This window comes from Notamacropus eugenii, chromosome 1 (genome assembly GCF_028372415.1).
Source record: "Notamacropus eugenii isolate mMacEug1 chromosome 1, mMacEug1.pri_v2, whole genome shotgun sequence".
NCBI classification, from domain to species: Eukaryota; Metazoa; Chordata; class Mammalia; order Diprotodontia; family Macropodidae; genus Notamacropus; species Notamacropus eugenii.
Genome location: NC_092872.1, coordinates 127,052,509 through 127,072,860, shown reverse-complemented (window position 1 = coordinate 127,072,860; position 20,352 = coordinate 127,052,509). Strand labels below are relative to the sequence as shown.

Here is a 20,352-nt window from a genome sequence, read left to right as displayed (position 1 = left end):
TTCCCTTTCAGGTCAGCCTTGGCACTCTGGAGCCTTACACTTCATCCAGACTAGAGATCCTGCCTTTCTCTTATATAGAATGTTTTTGATGTTTTTTTTAAAATCACTGTCATTTCCCAGGGAACCCTCTCCTCCATATTTAAGCATAATGAAACAACATATCAGCATGCCAACATATACTTCATTCCCATGCCTTTCTCTGCCAACAGGAGAAAATAGATGTTTTTCTGTTTTACGTTTCCCATTGCATCCCTCCCAGAGAGCCATCCCTTATAATACAGTCATTGGACCTGTGATCATATTGGTATAGGCAGTTCCTGGATGAGGCAGCTTACAGTCTTAGAGAGCACTGAGAGGTTAAGTCACTTACTCTGGTTCACACAACCTATATTTCTCAAGGGCAGAACTTGGACTCCCACTTTCCAGGCTCTGAGACCCACTTTCTGTCTCCAGTGCCCTCTAAAAAAGCAAAAGGAAAAAAAGTTCAGCAAAACTAGCCTGCTTGTCAGATGAGTCTGCCATATATGCTGTACTCCACCCAGGATTCTGTACTTTGGCAGTGAATCTGGGGAAGGAGGGACGTGTCTTCTCATCTCTTCTCCTTGGAGCCAAGAGTGGTGGTTATAATTTGAAACATTCAGGTTGGATTTTGATTTTGTTATCTGTTATTTCCAATTAGATTATTATAATTACTATTTATATTATTTTCTTGCCTGTGCTTTCTTACTTTTTATCCGTTCATACATGTCTTCTCTTCTCTGTAGTCTTTTTTTAATACCAGAATCACGTTGCATTACATTCCCGTACAATGTGTTCAGCCATGCAGGTGATGGGCATACGCTTCATCTCCAGTTTTCTGTGATCACCCAAAGCTCTGCTATAAAAACTTCGGTTTTCTGGGACCTTTGTTTTTGTCCTTGACCTGTCATGAATTCCCTGGAAGTCAATGAGGGATCATTGCATTAATGTCTTTATTGTGTTCACGGTGTTCACGGTGTAGGTGTTCTCATGTTGTCTCCTTATCCCTCATCAGTTCTTTCATGTCCTCCTCACCAGCAGAGTTGGAAAGTAGGATCATTGTTCCTCCTTATGCCTGTTAAACTGCAAACTTTTTTTTCAGGTGTTACTTCTTTTTAAAGCATTTACAATACAGACCACAAAAGAATTTTTTTTTTTGAAACATTAACCAACTGAGACACAAATAATAACTATGTTGCTAACTTCACAAGCCCTTGACCTGATTGTCTCCACAGTATTACTAAGAACTAAAGGACCCTAATTTATTGTTGTTGGTCTAAAGTCCTACGCCTAATAGCTTAATTTTAGACTTAACCTCGGATGTTCCCCTACCCATAATCTATGATTTAATAGATCTGGTATTAAGCTTACCAACCTTTTGACTATAGGAAATTGCCACCAAGAGTAGGGACGTTGCAGGGGTACAACATCTCCCCAACTTCATGTCAGTTCCAGGCAGGAGTAGATTGTCCACTTGCATTCAGTCAGGCTTAGAGTCTGCCGGGTGTCAGTGGGGAAATTGAGTCAGGGGAATCCTACCTCCGCCCAGGTAAACTGCAAACTTTTTGAAGTCTGAGGTGACTGTTCCTTGCTGGGTCTGGTCTGCCTCACTCCTCGGGGAGCGCCCTGGACTTCACTAATACTGATAATAGCTAATATTATAGTAGTGCCTACTCCTTGCAAAGTGCCAAGCTTACGGGTCTTGCAAATCGTGTCTCGTTTAATCCTCACAACAACCCTGGGGGGTAGATACTATTATTATCTCTATTTTATAGCTGAGGAAACTCCAGCAGACAGGTTAAATGACCTGCTCAAGGTCACACAGCTAGTAGTTTCTGAGGGTCTCCTGACTCCAGGGCTTTATCTTCTATGCTACCTAGCTGCCTCTTCTCTAGCCTGGCCCGGGGAGGGGGCTTGAGGCTGGAATCTTCTTTGCCCTAGTGCTCTGAGCTAGGATAAGAGACAAGGGTGTAGGAGATACACAAGTGACTACAAACCACTCTTCCTAGGCCTCTGCCTACTTGGGCAAGCCTGGATGAAGCGTCGTAGAAGGCTGTCCAATTCCAGCCTTTCAGGTTTCGGGTGGAGGTTTTCTCCAGCCTGTATGTGATGTACCAAGGAGGTCACCTTTCACAGAGGAGTTTAGATTGGAAGGAAGGGGAGGGCAGGGAGCTCATACTATTGCTTTCAAAGCAGCTGGAGGTGGGCCTTGAACAATAGAAAACCATGGTGGTAAGAGCCAGGTACTAGGCTTGGTTCCAGTTCTATAATTAGTTATAAGTTCTTGGATAAATCATTTTCTCTTTCTGGATTCCAACTCTAACCCACAACTGTTGATCCTCTCTAAAATGAAGGGGTCAAACCAAGTCATCTCTAAAGTACACTAAGACATTGGTTCTTCATTCTCTTTTCCCCTCCCCGAGGGAACCAAAGACATCTCCATCATGCTGGAGGTGCCCCAGCTGGTGCTGCTGTGATACCTTTCTCAAGATACTCCTCTGCCTTCTGGCAGGGGCTCCCCAGGGAAGGAGGCCGAAGTAGGACAGCTCCTATGAGCAGTTTTTGAGGGCTCCCCAAGCTGGGTAAAGAGGAGGCTTTGCTGATTTGGCTGCAGCCTTTGTTTTCATTTTGCATCTACTTCTTGTGAAACTGACTCTGGCGTCCAGTCCCTGTTTCTAGCTGAGATGGTTCCCTAGGGTCAAGGGGCATCCCATAGCTTAGCAAAGGGGGTGGGGATAGAGTTTCTTCTTCCCACACAGCTGTTAGGATGGGAAGGAACAGAATCCAGATGTTGGGACTGGGGTAGAAGTAAGGATGGAAAATAGAGTATAAGGGTGAGAAATAGGAAGAGGTCTTTGGAGTAATGGGGTAATGTTGTGTGCTTGACCTGTCTGGCACAAGCCAGGGTTTTCTGCCTGTAGTTCTGGGACTTCTAGACATAGGGTACTTTGCTGGGTTCCAAATATAGGTTGCACCCAAATAATAGAATTGCCTTATCCTGGAGGCAGGCAGTCCTCATGAAGAGCCTGGGCTCCCCATGATGAATCAGGTACTTAGAAGCACATCTGCAGCTGACGGTGCCTCAGGTGGCACAGGAAGGGTGAGAGAAGGTAGTTCAGGTAGAACTCTGAAAGACCAGTCTTTGGTTTTTTGGGGGGGGGGGGGTTTGGTGGTTTTTTGTTTTTTGTTTTTTTTAGCATTTTAAAACTTCTTATCAAACAGCAAATGAAATGTTCATTTCTATACATGTTGAAAAGATGGGGGATTGTATATGAAACTGTGAATCTGTTCGATAGGGATTGCATTTCTTTTCAAGTATACAGTGAATCATCATGTAACTTTAAAGATGTCATGCTCGCCTGTGATTCCTTCTGATGTCCCATGACACACACAGACAGACACACAGACACACACACACACACACACACACACACACACACACACACACACCTACCTTCCCTCTTTCTTACAAATCACTATATGGCAAACCCAAGAAAACAAATCCCCACGTCTGAGATTGGATGCTTAACTATCATCTTTCCTTCAGGAGGCAGGTAACATACTCTTTGATACCTTGAAATGCTGTTCCTTGTTACACCACTTACATTTCTTAAGTCTTTTCAAACTTCTTTATCTTTGCGATAACAAATACTTTCTACATGTCTTCTTACTTCACTTTGCATTACTTCATGTGAGTCTTCCCAGATTCCTCTGAAATTCTCCACTTCGTTATTTCTTGTGGCTCAATATTCCATTATATCCATCTATATGCCTGAGTTTCTTCAGCTACTCCCCAGTTGATGGGCACCCCTTAGTGTCCAGGTGTTGCACACTGCAGAAAGAGCCATTATGCTTTTGGAGATGTGGTTACTTTTCCTCATTCTGTGATCTTATTCAGATATAGGCTGGGTAGTGGTGTCAGTGGGTCAAAGGATACACAGTTTAGTGACTTCTGGGGGGCATAGTGCCAGTTTGCGTTCTAGAATGGGTTGGCCAGTTCACCACTCCCCAACATGGCACTTTTTGTTTTTCTCATTTTCACCAACCTGATGTGTGTGTGTGAGGCAGAATTTCAGAGTTGCTTTAATTTTCCTTTCTTTAATTTTTAGTGATCTGAAACATTTTTTCATATGGCTATTGATAGCTAGGATTTCTTGGTTTAAAAACTGCCTGTTCATATCTTTTGATCATTTTCAATTGGACAGTGGCTTTTATTCTTATAAATTTGAATTGGTTCCACACATAGAATACGTGTGTGTGTGTATGCATACACACATATAAAGTTATTGGAGAAACTTGTTGCAAAAAAATTTTTTAGATACCTGTTTCTCTCCTAGTTTTATTGCATTGGTTTTATTTAGGAAAATGTTCCAATTTTATGTAATCAAAATTGTTCATTTTATCCTCTCTGTCCCTTATTTGGTCACAAACTATCCCCCTACCCATAGATCTGAAAAATAATTTCTTCTTTGGTCCTCTAATTTGTTCATGATGTCATCCTAAGTCATGTACCCATTTGGAGCTCATCTTGAGGTATGTGGTGTTGGTCTGAATCTAATTGCTGCCAGACTTAACAGTTTTCCCTTAAGTTTTTCTGAAATAGTGAGTTCTTTGCCCAGTAGTTGAGGGCTTTGGGCTTTATCAAACAGCAGGATATAAGATTCAGTTGCGTTTGCATGTTGTGTATCTAACCTGTATGACTGAAGCCCTGTGTTTGGTGTGCATAGCCCTTAATAGCCTTGCCCTTTCTAGTGGTCTTTTACTTGAACACCCCACAGTTTTGGTCAGTCCTATAACACGAGGCTGTTTGCTGTTCCTTGAACAAAATTCCTGTTTATCCTGTATAAACCTTTTTGTTCGTAGTTGTTTGCATGTTGTCTCTCCCCATTAGACTGGAAGCTCCTTGAGGGCAGGGACCATCTTTGGCCTTTTTTTGTATTCCCAGCGCTCAGTATGGTGCCTGGGATGTGATAGGCACTTAGCAAATAAGTTTTCACTGTCGCACAGACTGACCCCACTGCTTTTTAACCAGCACCAAATCGTTGTGATTATTATTTTGTAACATGGTTCAATTGCTAGGTTTCCTTCCTTCCCAGTTTTTTCCTTATTTTCTTTTATATTTTTGACCCTTTGATGAATTTTATGTTTTTCCAGCTCTCTAAGTAACCCTTGTCTGGTATGGCACTGAATAAGTAAATTAATTTAGGTAATGTTGTTATTTTTATTATATTGGCTCAGCCTAATGGATTTTAATTAAATGAAACCAGGGCAGGATAGGCCAGGTCCCAGGATCGCTGTCTTAACTCTGAGTCACTCAGGGCCAGGTGTTTCAGGTTAAGAGGGTAAGTGAGAGCCACATTGTACAAAGCAGATGGATAGGCAAAAGTTCATTACACCTTCTCTGTTTCCCCCTTCCTCTCTCCCTACACCCCACCCCATTTTTCCAGATCTTAAGTACCTGCAGGGATGAGGTTTGGGACTGCTTGACCTGCCTTTAGAGGAGTGGTCCAGCTTTCACCCTATTATTCTTATATTCCACAAGGTCCTCACCTTTGGGACATGGAGAATGCTGCCTAAAGATCTCCCCCCGCCCAGGGACCTGGATTTCTTCTGTCAGCTTGGTTTTGGGTTTTCTATTTTGAAATGGTTTCACAAATATTTCAGTACAACTTGGCTTCCTTTGTAATATGCATTTCATTTGACGCATGTTTAAAACATAATTCTGAGAAAGTGTCCGTAAACCACGTCAGACTACCAGGAGCGTCCATGGTACAAACATCGAAAGAACTTCTGCCCTCCAAAGCCTTCTGTGGGGCTTGGGGTCTCTTTCTGCAGTGCTGCTTGGGGACTGTGAGAAGGATGTATGTGCATCACTTAGGGGTCTTGTGGCAGATTTTACTGAAGCCCTAGAGAAGAGGATTTCAGAAGCTGCCCCTTTTGGTGAGAGGCCATTTGCCTTCACAGACAAGGGCTGTGTTGGGGGGTGTTAAAGCAGAACTACAGCTCCCTCTGCCTGCCCTCCCTAGTGACCACATAGGCACAGACCAAGCCTTGGCAGCTCTGTCCCTTAGAACAAGAGTGCTTACCCTTCTGTGAGGCACAGGCCCCTTGGGCCCATCCTGTTGTGATTTGTTGTCTGTTCGTAAGAGAGAGAAATGCTGTATTTCAGTTCATGCGGTGGCTCTCAAATTTTTTTGGTCTTAGGATCCCTTTATGCTTTTAAATTATTGAGGACCACCCCCAAAGAACTTTTACAATATTTATTGTATTAGATATGAAAATATTTTAGTAGTACCATCAATATAGTTTTGACCTTGGGGGACCTCCAGTGGTCTTCAGACCATACTAAGAACCTCTGAGTTATAAGTTAGTGAAAATAAATAATTTTTCCCCCATCTTAAGTTGATAGACCTAGAGAGGGGGGCCCCTGAGCTAAGGGGCAGCTAAGTGTTGCCATGGATAGAGCACCAGCCCTGGAATCAGGAGGACTTGAGTTCAAATACAGCCTCAGACACTTACTAGCTGTATAACCCTGGGCAAGTCATTTAACCTGGATTGCCTCCAGAGAAAAAGAAAAATTCCCATCCTTAGGATTCTCCCAGCCAGCTACTTGAGGTGAGGGTGATCTAGTCAACTAAGTGAGCGAAGTAGATGAGACTGCTGTTTCTGATCTTGGATAAGACCTAGAGGAGATGAAACCAGAGTAGTGTCATTCCTTGTTTGTATGATGACTTCAATTCTTTTCCTAAAGTGCTTTTTAAATCTTTATTTGGTCTCTATAACTACCCTGTGAGGCAAACAGGAACAAGATTCTTTCCATTTTCGAGCTGAGGAAACTTAACAAGTTAAATGAAGTTCAGTTAAACTGCTTGTGTGTATTCTGTATCTCGCTGGGAGGATCCTAATATTAGAAGCTTAAGCTTTCTCCCTTCATGGTGAGTCGGAGAAGCTTGGGAAGATCCGTACGAGCTGCAGGAGTGCTTTAGTGGTGCGGTAACACGTGAAGACAATACAACTGTTACAGTGTGGGCAAAAAATTACACAAGGATAAAATGAGCAGTTTGGAAAAACAGAAAATAAAGGGTGAAACGTTCCTCCATCCTCTCTGCGAGGGGGAGTCTTCAAAAACTGCGGGTAGATTGCTCTGCTGTTTACGAGGGAGCAGGCTAGGGGAGGATTCACATGCAGAAATAACTGATTGAAAGCAAGAGGCATTAACAAATTTTATCTTTTTTTAAGAGCCCCCACCCCACCCCACCCCACCCCCACCCCCCCCCCCCCCCCCCCCCCGGCCAAGATAAGGCAGTATTGGGAAACGTTTGGCCCTCCCAGCTTGCCTAGTCAGTTCTGTTGTACCCATTTTCCTTCCTGATAAATCCTGGCCTGGCGTTCTCTCACTGCAGGTGGTTTTTCTTACAGATGCGCTGGTACCCTCCGTCTGAAGCCACGCAGCAAGGATGGAAATCTCGTCAGTTCTGTTAGTCCTTCAGTAAGTGCCAGTCCTGAGGATGAATGATGTTCCTCCTTCTTCCCTCCTCCCCCTCAAACCCGAGCCCTGGTTGAACCCCCTGGTTCCCTCAACCTGTATTTATTTCACTGGATGGTTAACCTCTGGGGTGGCAGCCTCTTCTGCCTTCCCCTTCTCCTGTGTTCAGGATCTGTGGGCTGGAATTCTCCATGCCTTCTGGCAAAAGAAAGGAGTCTCTGACCTTCCGACGCCAGTAGTTGGCCTAGGCTCTAAGCCTAGAGTTGCCAGTCAGTATGGGGCAGTTAAGTGGCTCAGGTGGATGGCGTGCCGGACCTGGAGTCAGGAAGACTTCAAATCCTGCCTCAAATATTTATCGTGCTGTGTAACTCTGGACAAGTCATTTCACTTCCATCAGCCTCAGTTTTCTTATCTATAAAATGGGGATACGTAATAATCACCTACCTCCCAAGGTTGTTGAGGATAAAATGAGTTAATGTGTGTCAAGTTCTCTGCAAGCCTCGATGTGTCATAGAAATACTAGCCGTTCTTGTTACTTGGGCCTTACCAGTTTCTTGTCATTAAAAACCAGACATTTATTGTGATGTCATGATGTGGGGCCCCCTCTCCTCTTTGTTTTTAGCCATCTTAGTGTGCACTCACTACCACCTGTTTCCCTTCTCAGGTCTTGCCACAACAGCTTGAAAGCCCCAGTCTGAGTCCCCACTGGAGCATCCAGCTGGGGAGAAAGCCATAGAGTCAGTTTGCAAATTGTTTTGGTGGGCATCAGCCCTGGCGTCCTCATGGGGCGCTACCATCTGTCCTACCCCCAAAGACTGTGAATTACAAAACCAACTTAATAGACTCTGTCCCATTTTTTTTTCTTTCCTTCATTATTACCTCCCATTCCCACCCTGCCCCAAAGGCTCTCCCAGGGCCTGGCAAGAGGGGCACAGGGTCTTTCGGCTGAGATAAGGAGGCTCAGGACTGTGGCCAACTGTGGGGCAGAGCTGTTTCCAGGCCTCAGCCCCCCAAAATGGTTTTGTTTCTGCAGCTCTGCTTAAAGGAAACAAGACATTTAATTTTGCATGTTTTCTGGCATGAATTAAGACATTTAAACTTGTGTATGTGTGAGTGTACAGTTTGTTCTAGCGTTAGTGTCACCATAGCAACAGGTTTTGGCCCATTTGCTGGTCCATCCTTCCTCTCCTCCCCCCCTCCCCCCGTTATCTCTAGCTTCTGTGAAGAGAAGACTTGGCTTTTAAACTGAGAAATGATGACTCTTCCAAGTCTTCTTCCCTTTCCCCAGAGTGGGCAAAATTAAGGAAATACCTGTCCGACGATGCACTGGGTTTGCTCTTCCTTTTGGCTTCAGGGGCCTCCTCTTTCTCCTCTGCTGGGCTCTCCCCACAGACCAGCTGTCAGATAAATCTGTGTGCCCTCCCCTCCTGACGGAGCATGTGCCCTTCCCTATCTTGCCAGTCACTGTCATCCTTCCTGAACTCCAAACAACCAAAAAAGTGCAAGTATTTTTGTACCATGTGTAACAAGGCTGTATTTATGCATCCTAAAGGATTTTGTGCGTGTGTGTTTGTGTGCAATTAATAAAGAGAAATGGTTAGCCCTGTCCGATAAGTTAATGTTTAGTTGGAAGCTTGAAGAAAGGAGATTGTGTTCTTCAGCGATAAGAGTTTTTGTCAGGTGTTGGTTTAAAAAAAATGAAGGAAGCCATTTGTGCAAGTTCATTTTGTTTTTGTGAGCATCCGTCATTGCCACTTGGTCCTGAAGTGCTTTGCCTATTGCCTGCAGCTGTCTCGCTTGTATTCAGACTTTGGAGAATAGGTTGCTATTCCATTGCTGATCCTATGAGAATGTGAAACTGGATAATATATGAAATGCAAAATAAAGTATCATCCAAGGTGACTGCTCTGGCCTCTGACCTCTTTCTCTGCCTCCTTGAGTACAAACTGCCCCCCAGGATGAGACTGATAAGATAATCGAGATAAATCAGCGTATGATAGAATGTGATAATGTCAACAATCTGTGGCTTTCTAAGTCAGTGCCGGCCCCATAGGCATCCTTGCGGACAGTCAGCCGCCCTCCTTTCTGCTTCGGTTGGATACCAGCGGCATAAAGTGCTTGCTTCTCCGTCCTAACTCAATCCTTTTTCCACACGCCATATTCTTCCTTTATTGCTTCCTGAGACTCCAGGGCCGGTGTAGCATGTCAGGTAGAGTGACTGTCAGCATCAGGGGCTGGATGGGATCATAGGGCATTTTTGACTTTTTCCTCCTCAGTGCCTGCCCCACAGGAGGAGCTTAATAAATGCTGGCTGGTTGATGGATTGAAACTAGAAATTCTGAGGTTGTGATGTTAAAATTGAGCTAATTCATAGCTCTTTCCACTCTGCATTACTCCACATTGAGTATTTGACTCGGTAAGTAATTCTAATTAAAGTGTTAGAGAACATACTCCAAAATCACAGTACTGAGTTGTTGGAATCCTTGGCCTTGGCCCAGGTCTTCCCCTTAATGTCTGTGGGAAGTTGGAAATGCCCTTGACCTTTTCTGTGTACTCACCTGTAAAATAAGTTGGTTTGGGGTAATATCCTTATAAGACTCTCTCTATAACACTAAATAGGAAAAATGGGTTTTTGTCTTAATTTTAACTTATTTTGATTCAGGTTAATTTTGTTAAAGGGGAGACTTGGGGAGACTTTAGAGACTTAGGGAATGTAAATTTTTGTCTGTGATTTGTTCTATCACTTTCTTAATTTTAGTTGCCATTTAGGATCCATAAGCTCATTGATTTGGAGCTGAAAGGGACCTTAATTAAATCTAGTCTAGTCCCTTTATTTTATAGATTAAGAAACTGAGGCCTAGAAAAAGCGATATGCCTATGTTACAGACCAGGAACTGAACCCAGGTCCTGTGACTCCAAATTCAGTTTTCCATTACCCTTTACAAGCTTGACAAACTTGACCTCACTTGCTCCTGATGGCCCGTAAAGTAGGAACTATGGGGATTCTTTCTCTTCTTTCTTCTTCCTCCTTTCATCATGCCGGTAGCTTCTCCCTGTATATGTTCTAGAGGGGAATCTTGCCAAAGGTATGACCTGGGAGGAGGGTTCTCTGCAGAGACCTCACCCTCTGAGGAAGAAAAAGAAGAAAGACAAGTGCTGTGGGACATCCTTACCCGAATTCCTGATGCTCTGTGGCTATCAGGGCAGAGGTTTTTAGGGCCTTTGATCTCCCCAGCACCACCCACACTAGGAAAGCTTATCATTCCTTTCATGAGGAGAGAAATTTGACCCTGCTTGAGAAGCCTGGAAATGCAGATATTTCTGGGAGAAGCACCAAGGACTCGGCACCTATTTATTGATCAGCTTTACCTTCTTCCCCAAAGGATTTCACACATATCCCCTCCTGCACAACACAGGGAAGGATTTTTCAGTTTCCCTTATTGCAGGTTTTGACTGGGGAGAAGGTCTGAGGGCTTGGACATCTAAAGCTGAGGAACACAGAACACTGACTGACTGACTGACGTATGCAGGGAGACTGAAAGCTGATTCTGACTCAGTGCTTTGGACAAAAGCTGGACCCACTGAGACACCATCTGAGTGGCCTGGCCAGCTAGGCCCTGCAGTGTGGATGAAGGCAGAACCTGTGGGTTGGACGGTGTGAACATACATCATTGATTCATTGAGTCACTCATGTGGAGTATTTATGTATTTTTTTCTCCCAGAGAACATTTCTCTCCCTAAGGGACCATCCTTTGCAGCCTGAATCTTCCAGATGAGAAGCCCACTTCCCTGAGGCCTTATTTTCCTTCCCCTCTCACAATTTGCTCTGTGGCTGTTACAGCTGTTAATAGCCTGTTAACTCTGGATTCTGGGAAGAGACCCCCAGTAATGATAATGGAGCCATGATGGTCCAAGTACAGAGGCTATGAGGGAAGTGCTCCTAACAAGGGACCTTCAGATGATGCCACCCGACAAGATGCCCTGGTCCACCAACACTTGGGAGATGAACAGGACTGACGGATTCATTCTGTAAGCTGGGAGACAGACTGGTAGTGGTGGTAGCAATACCCGGCTCACTGTATAGTTATCCTTCCATATGATGAGGATTAGGGTGGTATGATGACCCTAACATCCGGAAAATCTGCATAAAATTTTTTGCCCCTCCCTTCGTACCAAGAAGAAATCTGAATTATTTTGGTATTAAAAGATAAAAATGTGATGCTATACGTATATTTTGTATATTTCTGAGTTTATAAACTTTTTCTGTATCATCTTCTGGCCTTATGAATTGTCTGTGGCTTCTGCACAATCCCTAAAAATTCCGATTTAATTTTATACCAACCCACAATATATTGAAACCATGATGGGAAAAGTTATGATGTGGAAGGGAAAACTGTACTTATAATCCTTAGCCAGATAAACTAGGGGATATCTCATCTAAGAGACCCTCCCCTCCTAGAGGGAGGAGGGAGAACTAACAGCTCCCACCCTGTTCCAGGGAGGAGGAAGAGGAGGATTCTTGACCTACTTTAACGATGCTCACAACCGACAGGCCTGGTTTAGGGTGTGAATTATTTATCGAGGTCCCTGGAGCTGCCCATGGGGGAAGGGGGGCTACAGAGAGCTTCTCCATAATTTAAAACTCCACATTTTTGCCACAGCATCCTGTGCTTTCCCTTGGGCGGGGGGCACGCCTTCATGCTCTATTGAGCAGAGTGAGCAGCCGTGCTTCTGGAAAGGGAAGAAAAGAGGTTTGGCTTGGTCTGCAGAGATGAGCCCTGGGGGCTGCAGCATCTGGGTAGTGACCCGAGGCCTGAGCCGGATGCGGGTGGTAGATGGAAAGTGGGAATGCCTGGGTGTATGTATGGGGAAGGGCTTCTCCAAAGGAGAATCACAGGCAGACCAAAGCAGGGAATTCACCTTGGCAGGAACCGTGAAGGAACGCACCACAGTGAGTCTTTGATAAGGAAGACGTCATTTACGAAGGTTTCGAAGTTTACCAAGTTTTCCCATACATTCTTCTCATCTGATCCTCCTGAGGCGGGAGGCACAAACGTTTTTTATTTCACAGGTAGCACGGAGGCCCATAGGTTCAAAGGTAAGGGGCTGAGCTGGAAACAACACAAATCATCACGGTCTCATCCTCTTTTCCCCAGCTCCTCCCTCACACCTGTTCCCCCTAGAACTCACTTTGCCCTCCTGCTGTGACCATTTTCTTGGACAGTCTCAGTTTCAAGGAAAGCAGCTGCACTTTGGATTTAGTCCCCTCCAGAGAGCAGGGACTTTCTACCTTTTTTTTTTACACATTCCTTGCCACATGGCAGGGCCATACACAATGCTTGCTGACAAAGATTATTTCCTTTGCAGACTGTCCCTTAGCTGGGTAAATGCACTGGGATGTGCACTTTGAGCCAGATCCCATAGAAGACAGAACCTCTCACTCCACTGTGAAAGGAGTTTCAGGCACCGTCGGATGAGGGGGGAGAAGGATTTAGAAGGACAGGAAGCCCTACGATGATGCCAGTAGGCTGTTGACTTGTCTGTCTATAGATAAGGCTGATGCTAGGAAGGCTGGTTGGACCACAGGGAGTAGTGAATGAGGGGACTTGAGAGCGACTGAACCTACCTTCCCTAACCTCATAATGTTTCTTAGAGCTAGCCCTACCACCCTTCTTCCTGCTTCGTCCTACTTGCTCCTGCTGGCCTGTGGGCCTGATACTTGGGCGGCATAGCTGATAATCCCCAAAGTGGCCAAATGACATTTACTGCAATCGAAGAGGTCCTGCAGTGTGGGACAAGGCAATGGCCATTGTGGTTACCCAGAGGAGAGCCAGATTCTGGAAGTGCCCACTGAGTCATGTCCTAATGTGGGCCCACTCTCTACTTTGGGGATAAAAGGGAGTAGGGGAAGAACATTGCCTTGAGGAAAGGGAAGGAGAGAGAAGAGAAGTGATGGCTGCCCCGGGAGGCATCACCAGGCTTCTGAGAGAATGAAGAGTGAGCCCTTGCTCCCCTCCACCTGGCCTGCTTTCTTGATGCTGATAAGCAATCACTCCTGGGTCTCCCTCCATTACAGTGCTGAGTTTTGCTTCTCACTTCTCACAACATTTTAGACACTTCAGAAACCTCAGGTAAGCCTCCTTCAGCTCTGCTCTCCCAGCTCCCAAGCACGCCTTGCTGTGCATGGCTCCCAGAGCCAGGATGAGAACTTTGGCTTTCTGGTTCCCACCCTTCTTTTGCCATTAAGCCAGATGACCTGATCTGTAAGGAAATTCTCTGTAGAAATGGTGAACCTCCATGAACCCAGGCTAAAAAGGAGCCACTTTGTGTAGCAGTTAACGAGTTCGTACTGCTCTCTCTAGGGCAGTGGGTGGAGTGCAGGCCCTAGAGTCAGGAAGACCTAAGTCCAGTCTCAGGCACTTAACTAAACTGTGTGATCGTGGGCAAGTCACCTGTTTGCCTCAGTTTACTCATCTGTAAAGTGTGCTGGAGAAGGAAACCGCAAAGCACTCCGGTAGCTTTGCCAAGAAAACCCCAAATGGGTTCAATGCAGAATTGGATGCATCTAAAGCAACTAAACTATTGTCTCTGCAGGGGTGTGTATGTGTGTGTTGGAGGCTAAATGGAGTAAAAGCCCAGATGTGGTCCTCTGTTTAATTTCATCCAATTTAAGGGAAGATGAGACCACTCATGCCTACGGCTATTAAAACACAGCATCAGCAGCGACATCTTAGATGTTTGCCTTTCTGTTTCTGCATCTTTCTCTGCCAAGGTCTCAGTTCCTCCCTCTATCTCTTTTATGTGTTTGTCTGTTTTATACATGTCTTTGTGCTGCTCTCTCTCTGAGACGTAGTCTCCTCCTGTCCTGTAGCTCCCAGGACAGCGCCAGGAACCCCACCTGGCCCAGACTCCTTCCTCCAGTGCCAACCAAGAGGTTGGTAACCCAGAGGCAGCCAGTGAAGGATGAGTTCAAAGAAGTGGCCAGGGTCACTGAGGCACTCAGAGAATAGAATGACCTTATATGGCCTTCCTGGGGTAACTGCCTCCCAGATATGATCTACCAGCCCCCAGAGCTTTGCTTTTCTAATAATAGTTGGATCCTCCTTTAGGTCCTACTGGGGAATTCAACTGTTTTTATCAGCCAGTATTATCTGGAAAACGGAATTTAAAAATCAGTCTCAGGAGCTTTGGGGCCCCAAAGTCCCAGAGGAGCTAAGTTTAGAAGGAGATTTCCCATACTTGCTGAAACAAAATTAGAGGTCCTTTGTATATTCACACATGCTGGGTGGTTGCCAGTTATGGAATACAATAATCGTGTAAGAATGAAAATTTTGGATAATCCAAAGAGTAATGGAAAGCTGCATTGTGGATATAAGGCTGCAGCATTTACCACTGAAAACTTGGGTGCTAGAAGTTGGATGAGGAATAAAGTATCATTATGTCAGCGTATACATAATCTCCCTCGTGGTTCAGCGTGCACTCAACAAAGCCACCTCATGATGGGCAGCCCTTGTCCGTGTTATCCCATATGGCTTTCCTACCAGATTTCAGCCCCAGGATGCTGGAGACCATCCTCTAGGCCTTTTGACATTACTAGGGTTCCATTGTAGCTCTGTGGCTGTCACCCTCTGCTCCCTCCTTTTCCAGTCAGGGTTTTCCTGGATCATATCTTTTATACCACTTCATGTACAGTTATTTCCACAGTCTGCTGCGCTCTATTCATACCCACAGTGCGGCTCCCTGTATTTCACCTACAGTTTTCCTTCTTTGAAGATTGTGATCCATGATTGAGTCAAGCGGTAACACCATTGGTTTTTTTAAAATAATTTTCATTTTTATTCTGACCTTAACAAACACTAAACAGAATGGGCATATACATAGTAAAACAAAAAGAGGATTGTTCGTGACACTGAAGGTCTCTGCAGTTCACTTTTCTTTTTAAATATATACTAAGATCAGCTTGTAGCTTATGTAAAGCTTTCCTGCTTGTACTGGCATTACCATTATTTTTTTAAAAATGGATTTTTGTTTCAGGAAGCAGCTCAGAATGATTGAAAGTGATGCATAATTTCCCACTTACAATTCAGTCCACTGTCTTTCCCCTGTTCAGTTTTGAATCCAGCTCATTGTTCACCTGTGGTGCTTTTCCAAGATATATGCATGTTTGACTAAGGCCACAGATATTAACATAAACATTGGAGATTGACTGGGCAATAGTCATTCTTAAGGAGGCAGATTAATACAGAAGAATGGGTGTCATAGGACTTGGGTTTCAGTCCTAGCTCTGCAACTTACTACCTGTGTTGTGTGACCTTGGACAAGGCATTTCATCTTTCTGGGCCTCAGTTTCCTTATCTGTACAAAGGGAGATTTAGACGAGGTGGTCTCTAAGGTGCCTTTCAGCTTTAAAGCTATGATCCTAAAATTCATCCACATAGTTTTTCCTACCTGGATTATTAGGCCAACCAAACTCTTCAGAGTCAGGCCACAAGCATTTATTATGCAGTATTCTTACTCATGGCTCCAGGCACTGTACTTATCTCCCTATACAAAAACAGACAAAAAGAAAGGCAGTTTCTACCCTGGAGAAATTTACATTCTAATGAGGAAAGACCATACGTAAATGCGAGCTGAAAAGGGGGGGAAGTGGGGTACAGCAAATGCTGGAGGAGGGGAATGGTCCAGAGAGACAGGAGATTAGGAAAGGAAAGAAGGGTGGCTGTCCAGTGAGAAGGTGGCAGCCAGGAAGAGCCCACAGATGCTGAATCAGTTTCCAGGGTGAGAGGAAAGCTGTGAGATGATGGTGAAGTCCAGAGTCAGGACTGGAGCCAGGGGGAGAAAGTAACGAATAAGACCTCATTTAGGAAGCTCTGCCATGTTCCAGGGCTTCATGCAGTGTCCACCACAGACAGGAACATCCGAAGGCTGTTCAAGGAAAGGAAATCCTTCCATTTGGACCACGTACTGGACATCTGCGATGACCGTGGCAGACACCTTTGGGCAATAAAGGTCTCGGTGCTCTATGCCTCACTTTATATTAATAATCAGAGAATCAAATCAAGTTATCTCTATTATTATATCCTTCAAGGAATCTTTCACGATCTAAACATTCCTGAGAGACACCTTGTTGGATGAAAACCTTCAAGCCTGATTCTTGCTTTGCCAAATAAAATGCTTTTTAAAAAAAAATCAACAAATAAAAAGCCCAGTGGAATCTTGTATGCTCCACTCCACTCAAATATGTGATTGTGAAAATGTACTTTATTATAGAAAACTTATTATTCTTTTTTCATGTTTATGGTAGATACACTCAATGCATGTACAGTTTATTCTCATAAAATTTTGTAGAAATGAAAAGTAGTTATTGACTTCATTTTAAACTTTTTAAAAAAAAAAAATGCCATCTGCAATATTTTCCCCGATTGTTTGGTGTCTTCCCTGCTGGCATCTGTCTTCAGAATCGCTCTCTCAATGCCCTCAAAATCCTGATCTAACATAGATTTCCTATATGTATATCTGGTCTGTTCTAGTGGTTCTGCTCAGCTTTGCCTTATATGAAATATTCCATTTCTTCTTTTAGCATGTTAGGGACTGAGGTACTTGTTACTTCCACGATCTATTGCTGAAGTAGTTTGTTATGGAAAAAACTGAGAAAGCTTTTTTGTTCTTTCGTTGTTATTTCCTCTTTCAGCGTCAGTGCTTTCAGGATGATCTCAGTGACTTGGGTCTCACAGCCAGTTTTCTGAAAATCTAGTTTTCCTTCCACTGCCCCATGCTGTTTCATGGGGCAATATTACAGACAAGCCTCCAGCATCATCCTCCGTGATGTTTCATGATGAGTTTACATTCTAAACGGTTACTGCCCTTTGCTGTCACTTCTCTCCATGTGGAAAGTTCCTAAGCTATCCCGACTTTCTTGCTGGGGTTTTTTGTTAGGTAACATATAGGAAGTAGTGATAATCTGTAATATGTTTTCCTTTCTTTTTTTTTAATTTATCAGCTTCTCTAGCTTGTTTTAACAGCTGCTCAGACTGAAGCTGTTTTAATTGTATCTTATATCTTCTCCCAATCTTTATCCTCTTTTTAGATGATTTTGATTTTTATTCTAACAAAGGCAATTGTCCAACTATCGATAGACAATTCGGAAATAATGCCCACGTTAGTAACCAGTCATTTCCTAGGTGTTTAGTGGCAGTTAATTCTGCTTTATGATCCACTCCCAGAACCTTTCCACTCTCTTGAACACAGTATTTACGACATTTAGGATTGAGGTTTCTGTGTAAAATATAAGTCTTTGGTTTCATTCCTTAATTACAAACCATATTTTCCACCATCCAGTATCTTTTCCCTCATCCTGCCCTATGCTCATGGACACTGACATCACAATTGAAGTCATGTAAAGCATGTGTATGTTCACTTACAATTTCATGGAATTCTTCTACTTCCTCATCCTTTACAGTAGGTATTGCTTCAGCAGCTGCAATTGTCTCCCTGATGCTTTTGTTGGGTTTTTGGCATCTGCTCATTATGAGTACTCAAGACCTAAGAAGACCAAGTGTTCCATGGAATGGTTTGTAGTCATTGGATACATGATGAAATTGACTATGTTAATATATTTATTTGCTTCTCATAGGAGGAACTGTGGACCACCCTTACATTTAACTACAACTTCCTTACCTCTTTTAGATTCATTTGTAATGAAAACGTTAAATCCTTTAATAGGATTTGTTGATTTAATAGTTGACTCGTTGGGCATTGGACAAGGATCTCATATTTGCAGCATGTGGACTTAAAGCTATTGTTTATGGGTGCTCTAAAAACTGTGTGATTCCACCTCTTTCTGCCCCACTTCACCATCAGAGACATTGTGGCACATAGGATAAGAAGCTTGCCTAGAGTCGCAAAGACTTGGGTTTCAAATCCCATCTCTGATGACGCATCCACGCTGTATGTGTGACCCGGGGCAAATCACCTAATCTCTTACCACCCCAGGCAATTCTCAAACACTGTATAAATTGTGGAATAGCTGCCAGCCTACATTTTGTAGAAGGAGTTTCTTTTCCAGCAAGCTCCATCCAACAATGAAATAATTATCTAGACAAAAAAAACAAAAAACAAAAAACAACTGTGGAAGCAGAAGATAACTGGTTGTCCAAGGCTAACAGAGCAGTTTTGTATTTTTCTTTGTTTCATGGCTTGTCATAGCCCAAGAAAAGCCACCCTACTGATGATGAGCTCCTTCATGCTTAACTAGAATGGTCTTCCAACAGTAGATACCATCTGTAGAGGAAAGAAAATTATCATAGGAAAAAATCCAGGAAACAGTAAAAATGATGGTAATAACTCAAATGTATATAGTGGTTTACAAATATTCCATTTGATTTTCATGGCAACCCTCAGAGATAAGGGCTTCTGTTATTCCTGTAAAATGAGATGGGATCATAGATTTAGAGTTGGAAGGGCCCTTAGAGATCACTAAATCCAAACTCCCTAATTCTACAGGTGAGGGAACTGAGGCTGAGAGATGACAGATGATTTGCCCAAGATCATGCAGCTAGTAAGTATATGAGGTGGAATTTGAGCCTAGTACATTTCCTAGGCAGCTTGGTGGCACAGTGGGTAGAGTGCCAGGCTTGGAGTCAGGAAGACCTGAGTTAAAATCCAGCTTCAGACACTTAATGACTGTATGACCCTATCCAAGTCACTTAATCCTGATTGCCTTCCCCCCAAAATGAATAAATCAGAATATACATGATAAGAGATAGAAGACAATCTTATGGAACAATAATAAAGATAGCTCCAATGTATGTAGTGGTTTACAAACATCCCCTTTGATCCTCTTAACAACCCTCTGAGATAGGTGTTTATTATTCCTATAAAATGAGATAGGATCACAGACTACCACCACCTGCGGGAAGAAAGAGGAGGCCCAGGAAAGGCCTCGTGGAGGAGGCAGTACTGCTTGAATGGAGCCTTAAAGGAAGCCAGGGTTTCTAAGAGGGAGCAATTAGGAAGGAGAGAATATCAATGAGAAAAAGACACAAAGTACAAATTTAACAACTCTGAGCTATTTAAGCAAGTAACTGAAAATCAAAAATTGGAAAGAAATAACAAAAACGACATTGGCATCAACTATCATAATTTAATCCATTGCTTAAGTTTATTAGTATAAATTAATTGCCACAAGAAGTCCAAAACTACTGAGGAAACAGTTTCATCCACAAACCTCAGGCTTACTAATGCCAAATGGAGAGAAATGGCTGCCAAGCGCAGCACTGGGTCATGCTCTTAACTTCTTGTCAAATTTTACAAAGAAGAATGATGGATGATTATAAGCATAAATAGTAGAAGGTGAAACTAGTTTAAGGAAAACTTGGCAAGATAGTCAATGAAGGTCATTGCAAGGAGATTCAAGGATAAAAACGGAAGGAGGGCTGCAGAAAAAAGGAAAAGATTCATACAGCCATTTAACAAATTCTTTTCTCCTCAAGGACAGTGGAACCACTATACTTGGACCCTAATTAACATCATAGTTTTGGATGTGCTTATAGAGGAAGTAGAAATGGTACTAAAAAGAACAAATGGTGGGGAAACAACTGGATTGGATCAAGAGCGGCATAAGAGGACATCACTGCTAGAAGCAATACAATTATGAGGATGTTGTAGGACTGATATCCAACATAGAGGAAGAAGTCATGAAAATCATGGAAAAAAATTTCAGACATAAATGCAAAAAAGGTGACTGAAGAATATCAGTAACTCTATATGCCTACTCTCCCACCTCCACAAAATCTTTATAAGAATAACTTATACATGAATTGAGGGCATCCTTAAGGTTATTAAAAGGG

The 20,352-nt window shown here is 43.4% G+C and overlaps 1 protein-coding gene across 2 annotated transcripts in view; it reads left to right on the top strand.

The window, feature by feature from the left end:
• RBPMS2 (RNA binding protein, mRNA processing factor 2) overlaps nucleotides 1–11,777 on the top strand; it is a 60,413-nt gene extending 48,636 nt beyond the window's left edge. The window contains exons 7-8 of one of the 2 annotated variants that reach the window (XM_072613802.1): nucleotides 7,438–7,507; nucleotides 11,227–11,777. In XM_072613802.1, coding sequence (XP_072469903.1) covers nucleotides 7,438–7,500 — 63 coding nt within the window. In that variant the 3' untranslated portion in view covers nucleotides 7,501–7,507; nucleotides 11,227–11,777. Of the gene's footprint in view, nucleotides 1–7,437; nucleotides 7,508–8,168; nucleotides 9,407–11,226 lie in introns of those variants that run through there. The other variant, XM_072613795.1, reaches the window with a different exon arrangement.
• The last annotated feature ends 8,575 nt before the right edge of the window (nucleotides 11,778–20,352 follow it).